The following is a 9,060-nucleotide window of genomic DNA, read 5'->3' on the forward strand; positions in this document are numbered from 1 at the left end:
GGTCAGTAGGTAAAACGTGGGACTCTTGATCTCCAGGTCATGAGTTCAAGCCCCATGTTGGGCGGATAAATTACTTAAAAAAAAAAAAAAAAGACACATGGACCAAAGAAAGGAGGTCCAGAGAGTGACTCAAGATGCCTGCACCCTGGCTATGCTTCAGGCACCATTGTAACTCTGTAATTTTAGCCAACCGTTTGAACCTCAACGTCTTCATCTGTAAAATGGGGTTAATCTCTCTTGCCTGCTTCACAGGGATGGAGTGAGAGTAATTGAGGCTATAATAATTGAAGCAAGAAGTGGTCATTGGAGTAATTGCTGCTAATGACTGAGCAGTTACTGTGTTTTCAAACAGGCAGTAAACATTCATTATTTTTCTAAGGCTGATAATAACTCTATGATGTAGGTATTATTTTCTATTCGTTTTATTTTTTTGTGTGTAATAAAATAGTAAGGCTCAGAGACAGATCATTCATTCATGCTCTTCCCTCCAGAACCAACCCTTGCCAACAAGGAATGGGCAATGACGTGGGGGTGGCAGTGAGGGTACCTGCAGTGGTCGGTGACCCATGTGGCCTGGCATAGGAAGTTCTGACCAACAAAGACGATGGTTAACAGCCTAGCAAAGCAGATTCCCTTGGGCATCAGAAGTCTGGGAAATGCAGTGAATCAGTCCAGTGGGGGCAGAAACCAAAATTGAGAGAGGCTGTTGCTATGGCAGGGCGCACACGCCTCGGGGCCACCATTGGGCTATTTGTGATTTAAGCTGGGAGTTCGTGGGAGTTACAAACCCGCAGAGGCCAGAAAGCAGGATGGTGTTGGCTGGTGACGGTAAGAAGGACGGGAGCGAATTCTAGATGTTCGACACAGAATTCCTGTTCTTTCCTCTCGAACCAGCAACCCACAGTCTTCCCAGGTGACTCGATAGTAACTCCACTTCCTAGTTTCTCAGGGCAAAGTCCGTAAAGTCATTTTGATTCTGTTGTTTTTTTTTTTTCCATATCCCATGCCCAACCCATCAAATAATTCTGTTGACTTTATTCAAAATACAACTGTAGCCAGACCACCTTATGTCACCTCCACTATAGCCGTCTGGTCTGAGCCACCAGAATCTCGAGCTTGGATTATCGTATTGGCTTTTTTTTTTTTTTAAGATTATGTTTTTAAGTAATCTCCATACCCAACAAGAGGCTTGAACCCACAACCCTGAGATCAAGAGTCACGTGCTCTACTGACTGAGCCAGACAGGAGCCTCTACCAGACTGGCTTTTTAACTGACCAGTTCCCAACCAAGAGTGAGAGTCACTTTTTTAAAGTTTTATTTTATTTATTTTAAGGAGAGGGACAGAGAGAGAGAGAGAGAGAGAGAGAGAATCCCAAGCAGGCCCCACGCTGACAGCTTGGAGCCTGAAGTAGGGCTGGAACTCATGAACTGCGAGATCATGACCTGAGCTGAAATCAGGAGTCAGACGCTTAACCGACTGAGCCACCCAGGTGCCCCAGGAGTGATTTATTTAAAAATGTCAGATTTTTTTTGAAATGGCACAGCTCTGCTCAAAGCCTTCCAATGGCTCCCCATTTATGAGCAACCCCAAACTTTCCAGCTTCATCACCATTTTTCTCCCCAAAATCCCTTCTGTTCCAGCCTCCCGAGCTTCCCTGCACTCTCCAAACACCCGATGGGCAGGCGTGCTCCCGTCTCAGGCCTTTGATGTTCCCCTGCTGGGAAGGCTTTTCATCCAGATGTCCTTCTGGCTCACTCCTTCGCCTCTTTAAGAACCTCGCCAAACCTTGGCGAGACCTTCCTCATCCCCAATTCCACACTTCAGTCCTCCACCTTGCACTGCTTCTCCCTTCCGTTTCTCTCCGCTGTCTCTGCCACCCATGAAGTTTCTACATACACCATGACTTACTTATTTGGGGTACACTCTGTCCCCCATGCTAGGCCGTAAGCTCCCTGTGGGCAGGAGTGTTTGTCAGTTTCATTCACTGTGTATCCCCAGGACCTAGAACAGGGCCTGAGAACAAATGTTTGTTGAATGAATGAACAGATTATTAATCCTACAAGAGAACCTCTCTCTCTCTCTCTCTCTAGCAGCTCAGAAGACCTTGTTGACACCAAACATTCTCTTTCCAGCTGCCCCCGTGACATCCACAGCTGTAGACTCATCTATGGGGTGGATGTGAGGAGCAAAAGGAAGCTTCAACCAGTCCCTTTAGTCAGAACATTCTTACCGCACCTGAGGTCACACGTGGGGCACTCTAAGTAGTGTTAGTTGTTCAGGGATGTATTTCAGACGATGTGTTCAGTTGCGTCTGGTGTGGGGAGCCATCATTTCAGAAACAGCCCCCTGTGACTGGCATGTGACTTTTTCCCCCAAAAGATTTGCATCAGTGGGAAGGTAGAGGCAGTAAGAGAGAAGGTAGCAGGAAAGGAAAACATGGGAGAAACAAAATCTCAGGACCGCGTACGGAGTTGTCTGGACGTTGTCTGATTCCGGCAGGGAGTCCTTGGACTCAGAGTTACGACCCACCAGTGCTTTGCCTCAGTGTCTGATAAAATGACCCCTGGAGGGAGCAGAAGTGACAAGGAATCATTCGGGGGACTCCAGGCTGGCACTTAGCCAGTACGAGGCAGATATGTGTACCTTGGATGCTCCGGACCAAACCCCCCACCCCCAAAAATCCCAACACACACACACACACACACACACACACACATTCTTCACAGCAGTGGTCAGTCTTCATGCTTCCAACTCCAAGATTTTAAATTTATTCTGCAGCATTTCCCATGAACTGCGGTTACACAATTTATATTTGTTGAATTTAAGAACCCAGGGTCTAGGACACATTCTAACCCAATGTTAAGCTTCAGGTAGAGCCCGGGGAAGTGCACTCTTTTAGGGAAGGCAAGCCCTCCAACACACAAGTGCACAGCTAAGTATTCCAAGAATGTGTCCACGCCCAGCCGTGTTTCGGAGACCTGACTCTCCCACTTTCACTGGACTTTTGATGACTCCAAAAAGCTTTCATCTCAGAATACACCTTCTTCCTCATCAAAGCACTTGTCCCAAGCTGCTCCCATGCCCTGAATACTAAGTAAATATGGATGAAAGTAAAGATGGATACAGCAGGGGGTTCAGTTATTCTTTCCCGGTTCATGAAAGGAGGGACAGGAGACAGAACTAAGTGCTGGTTTTTAACAGGCTCTCTCAGGTTGACCAAAAAACAAGGCTTTGTTCTGGCACAGTTAACTTAAACACGCTGGCTTCCAGGTGCCTCTGATGGGAGAATGGATGCCGTCATTTCCTTGAACTTCCAGCACCCCTAGGCAGCTTCATTAGCGAGCAGTCTCCTTGCGTGGGGAGCGTGTGAGACTTCGTAACTGCACAGGTGATATAGGTGAGATCCCTGTTCTCCGTCTCCAGGGCCACGTGGACATGGCTACTTTCCTGTTAGAAAAGGGATGCTTCTGGGGCGCCTGGGGGGCTCAGTCGGTTAGGTGTCCGACTTCGGCTCAGGTCATGATCTCACGGTTCGTGGGTTCGAGCCCCGCGTCGGGCTCTGTGCTGACAGCTAGCTCAGAGCCTGGAGCTGGTTTGGATTCTGTGTCTCCCTCTCTCTCTGACCCTGCCCTGCTCATGTGGTCTCTCTCTCTCAGAAATTAAAAGAAAAAAAAAAAACACTAAAAAAAAAAAAGAAAAGAAAAGGGATGCTTCTCTTCACCATCGCATGGACTTCCTTATGAAGAGACTGTAGCCCAAAGAGGTTAACGGACTCACCCGAGGGATTACTGTCGTAAACTAGAGAACGGGACTCAAATTCTGGTCCTTTCCACTATGTGCCACTGGTTAGGAAACAGGCCCCAGAATTCCTGACGTCTGCCCCGTCCAACATTCCTGATTTAACAAAATCAGGGTGCTACGAGGAAGGCATGATGCCAAGGGCTCTCCTGCACCCAGCTTCCAACCTTTAGGAGCAGGGATAGATTCCGCAGGGAGAAGACCCCGGGTATGGCATTGGAGTCCACACTGAGCAGTGTAGGTGGGGGTGGGAAGCAGATTAACCCCCAGAGAGGGACAGAGGTGGGACTCTGGCCGCTGCAGGTGGAAGATTTGTGGCCAAGGGCCAGAGAGCAGGGAGATGTCCCAAGGAGAGGAATTTCAGAGTGACAGTCTGCCCAGACCCACAGGCAGTGGGAACGCCTTCACAGGGGTGCTTGCCTTGTCCTGTGTAGCCAAGCTCTACACACCTGAGGCCAGGTTCCCAGGGAGGACTGGCAGGTGCCGGCGGTAACTGCTCTCTTACCCGGCTTCCATTCAGTGCAGAGAAATCAGGAGCTAGGCAAGACCTTGTTAATTGTTTTGTGACGGGAGGGCAAAAGAAGTCCCAAGGTGCCACCTGTCTCATCTCATCCCTCATCTTGACCTTAATCTCTCTTCTTTGGCAGAGTCCTACATGAAGTGTATTTGTATTTCTTTCCACTGGGTGTATTTCCCATGGCTACTTAAAAGTCACTCCCAATCAGGCAAAGAGGCAGATGTTTCCATAACTTTACAATCTCATCTGGAGGTGTTTTAAAGTGTGACCCAGACATGATCTTCCCAATCAAAGGTCTGACTCGTCGTTACACGCAATCATCTGTTTTATTTTAAAACACATCTACACTGCATTGAGCACCAACACAGATGTGACCAAGAAACCCACAGTCCTGTCCCAGCAGGCGGCGGGTCCAGTGTGTGACTTGGGGCGGACGGTTATGGTTCACAGTGACAGAAGAAAGAAAGGGCAAGAAAGACAAAATGGACTTTGTCCTCAATTCCTGTTGAGGAATCTGAGTGACAGAAAGAGAGGGCTACTTAAGCTCACAAAGCTCTCCAAAAGCCCCTTCTCTGAATTAGCAGATTACAGACCCCGGGTTGGTGGACCAGCCGGACTTGGGTAACAGAAGAGCAAGCTGTTTAATATAACACCCCCATGTTCCTGCAAGAAAGAGGGAAGTGGGCTGTGCTTTTTTAGTTTACTTTTTCTTACAAGTTGAGAGGACATCAGCCCTGCACAACTACAATCGTGACAGACCATCTGCTCAGTATAAAAACTCTGTGTTTGGGAAAACGAAGTCACCTGACCAATGGGAAAAAATGCTCTGGGCTGGACGGCGCCTACCCCAAATGGCAGCGTGGGCTCCTTGACTTTAAGGACCTTTTCAACGGTGACCCCTGGAAGTGTGTGGTGTGTGTCATGAAGACTGGGAATCTCTTTTATTTTTTTATCAAGTCTTTAAATCCACCTGCTTTCTTAAAATTACTATCTTACAGGATTCTTCCTGTGTCTCACATCTGTCCTCTGAGGCAGGAAGTAAATGTTAGAAAATTGGCAGGTTCTATTTCTCAGGCCAGAGGCAGGTCCTTCTGTTTGGGGACCATCATGGTTCTTGGAATACTTGAGCCTCAGGCACCACTGACCTCCAGCAGCCTCCTTGGCATCCAGGACTAAGACTTCCCTGTTCCTAATCCGGAAGACTTGCGCCATGGAAAGAAAAAAGCCTGGCCCAGAAGTCCCTGGATCCTTGGCCCTTATCCGAGGGATGAAGAGGAGGCAGGTAGGAGCAAACCTTTGAGTCACCAAGTCATCACTGGAGAAGGCAATGAGCAAGCCTAGAACCTGCCTGATGACCTTATTGTGAGAAACAAAATCCCTTCTCCAAACTATAGACTTCCTGTTTATAATCTAAAATGGGTGCCTTTGAAATGATTTACCTGGGCCATTGAAAGGCAGTCGGTCATTACATGCTATACAAGGTTAGATTTTCTACTTGATTATTCACATGAAATTTGAAAATGGACCAACCCCCTTGGAATGCGTGCTTTTCAACAGATCGGAAATTGCAAAACGTTTTTGCCGTTTACAAACACAGCACTTGAACCCAAGGGCTCCCTTGATATAAATATTTCCAGGCTTGTTTGCATTTTAACAGTAACAGAGAATGGTCAGAACGAAGACATGATTCTAATTTCTAACATCGATTAAATTATATCGTTTTAGTTACAAATCAGTTTCCATTGCTTTGCTCCATTTTCTATGCACTTTGCCTTTTACATCATCTTGTATGAAATTTATATTTAAGATTTGCTTCAAAAGGCAAATGCCTAGAGGAGCAAGTCGTTTGCATTGTCTTTCCTTGAGTTACTTTGGGTAGGCGGAGGGATCACCATGGATTTGGAGTTGAGGTCGCCAAGCATTTCCATGGGCCATCTTCTCCCACATACTCCAGGACGGGGAAGTCGGAAACTCTCTTCTAAACATGTTGGCAGAAGGGTGCAATTCTTCAGCGCTCTAGGGCCTGTGAAAACAAAGAGAAAGGTGGCTGTCACTTCTTTTACTGGCACCATGAACAGTAATCCTGTGTCCTGTTGTCTAAGTCTTGCAATTCTGGAACCCGGACCTCTTCTCCTTTCCCTGCTCATTCCTCCTGCACGCCTGGTCCCCACATGGCCGGGAGCAGACTCCCAGGCATGTCCAAGCACACAAATCTGCAATGGTAGTTGGCCGTGTCCCTCAGGCCCCAGCTGTAGAACATTTGTCCTCTCTGCCACCCTCCACCCCATCGTATAACATCTCCCCGAGAGAAATAAGAAAAAGTTTTTCTCTGGTTATGAGTTTGAATCTTCTGAATTCTTAAGGAATTTTCAAAGAGAGAAAGTACCCCTTCCCCTCATCAATGGTCAATTCTAGGAGTTCACTACCATGCCTGTGGGTGTGTGGGGGGCAGGAGTGGAGGGAGGGGACCTCACTACCAGAAGAATTCTCATCAGAATGGTGCCCAGGCTCCACATTGGATGCTCTTCTGGAAACCACCTAGCTCCCTCAGATGCCTGGGTGTGGGGTGATTAGGTATCAAGGTGAAACTTGGTTTGGGTTTTAAAAAATTAGGACAAGAGGTCAAATTTTGTTAGACCTCAATGTGAGTCAACTAAAAAGCCATCTCTGGCTCTAACTCTCTCTTTTTTTTTGAAACTTAGAAGGGACAGCAGGTACCTGTATCTTCTGGGGAAACTTCAGATGTAGTCCTCACAGAGGTAAGGGGCTTCTGAAGAGGACTTTTTGCTTTGAAAGTACACTCTATGCCCAATGTGGGGCTCAAACTCAAGACTCTGAGATCACCAGTTACATGCTCCACTGACTGAAGCAGCCAGGTGCCCCTGAACATGATCTCTATTTAGAGGTTTCTATGGGATCAAGGTTGAGGTTCTAGATATGACCACTCTCATTTATCTACCGCATAGGTGTAAAGTCTACTTACGAGTACCTTCCTGACATTTTTCGAGCAACCAAAATGATGATCCCACCAATGAATCCAATGGCTAGTAAGACTCCGACTATAATTCCAACCAGGGTCACTGTTGCCAAGCCATCTGATTGAGGAGGAAAAAAAAGCATGAGCCCCAGATAAATGATACACCTGTGTCATTTATAAACAATACCACTGCCCAACTGAAGACAGCAAATAATGTTCTAATTTGCTTCTCCTTATCCAGTGGAAGCTGACTTAGAAGAGATGAAACTTTGGGCTACTCTAAACCCATCTTATGAGTGGCAAGATTCCTGGGTCTCAGGATCTATCAAACATACCACTCATACTGGGTGGCTTCACTGTTCATTATTAGGTAATGTTTGTCTGCTGCTATTAAATTAGCCCCTACTTCCATTCTTAGTAACAATAGATTATGATGACACCATTCTCCATAGCTGTCATTAACTGAGTAGACTCATTTGTGGTTTATTTTCAAATACAGGTAATTTTCTTTTCTCTCTTGAAAGAGGCTTGAAACCTATTCTCAGAAGGTTCTGTATTGTACTCTTACTGACTACAATCCAGGAAAGAATGTCATTCATCAAAGATTAGCTTCAAAGAAACTTTTTTTTAAACTCCCATAAAAAATATTTTGATAACAAAATCTAGCTTACCGTTTTCAACTGTTGTCTCTGTGTCTTCACCTATTTTAAAGAAAGAGATGTAATGATACAGAATTATTAGGATTTAATAACTGTAATTTAACCACTGGCAAAAGATGAACTTACTCTAAGTGGAAGGTAGCAAGACACAAGCAAAGAGGATAATTTCTTAAATAAATTGGATCCGAGGATTTTTAAGCAAGCTCTGACATGATCCTATCTTCAAAACTATTATTATTGAATTTATGAATGCTTCTTCACACCTATGGGTCCATAGAACTTTGGCGTATCTTTTTTCTCACCCACTTTAGAGAGCAGAGTTAAGGAAAGTAACCCACAGAGATCTTACATAAATGGTCAGAAAGTTTCAGAGGTTTGGGGAACAAAAAAAGCCAAGGCTGTTGATTCTTGGTCCAATGTCAAGACCATAGAAAACTCGTCCACAGTGACGAGGTTGATTTTGAAGGATTTTATTTTAGAACAGTATACTCTAGTTCTGGAAGATGGGGCCCAGACTGTGATTTGTCTTATGATATCAATTCCCTGCCTTTTCTTTAGTAGAAAAATCCACATCCTACAGGGCAGCAATAGGCCCAGCTAAGTTTAATGAGGGAATGAATACACCCTAGGGCGCCTGGGTGGTTCAGTCTGACTTTGGCGCAGGTCATGATCTTGTGGTTCTTGAGTTCAAACCCGACGTTGGGCTCTGTGATGACAGCTCGGAACCTGGAGCCTGCTTCAGAATCTGTGTCTCTCTTTCTTTCTGCCCCTCCTCTGCTCACTCTCTGTCTCTCAAAAATAAACATTAAAAAAATTTTTTTTTAAATGAGGGAATATATCCTTTGTGTTTATGCCACTGTTATTTTAGGATTTCTCTCTGCAGCCAAACCTAGTCCTGTATTACAATATGAATATTCTCATTAACCTATCACATAGGTTTGAATTATTAACTTACGGTCAGAAGGTAATAAAACTGTGAGTTTCTTTCAGATAATTTTACACAATGTCTATTTAAAAATAAATGCTTTGGGTTTTGTTTTGTTTTTCCCATCACCTTCCTTGCCCACCAGGGCCTTAACTCCTCTTGTGGGGGGGGGGGGGTTTTTT

General features: G+C 45.5%; 1 protein-coding gene across 2 annotated transcripts in view; it reads right to left on the minus strand.

The window, feature by feature from the left end:
• Positions 1 to 4,624: 4,624 nt before the first annotated feature.
• Positions 4,625 to 9,060, minus strand: part of PDPN (podoplanin) — a 27,313-nt gene continuing 22,877 nt past the window's right edge. The window contains exons 4-6 of one of the 2 annotated variants that reach the window (XM_077775640.1): positions 7,966 to 7,995; positions 7,307 to 7,412; positions 4,625 to 6,340 (exon numbers count right to left, since the gene is read on the minus strand). In XM_077775640.1, the coding sequence (XP_077631766.1) occupies positions 6,334 to 6,340; positions 7,307 to 7,412; positions 7,966 to 7,995 (143 nt within the window). In that variant the 3' untranslated portion in view covers positions 4,625 to 6,333. Of the gene's footprint in view, positions 6,341 to 7,300; positions 7,413 to 7,965; positions 7,996 to 9,060 lie in introns of both variants that reach the window. The other variant, XM_077775638.1, reaches the window with a different exon arrangement.

Source organism: Crocuta crocuta, unplaced genomic scaffold (assembly GCF_008692635.1).
Source record: "Crocuta crocuta isolate KB4526 unplaced genomic scaffold, BGI_CrCroc_1.0 scaffold127, whole genome shotgun sequence".
In the NCBI taxonomy this organism is placed as follows: domain Eukaryota; kingdom Metazoa; phylum Chordata; class Mammalia; order Carnivora; family Hyaenidae; genus Crocuta; species Crocuta crocuta.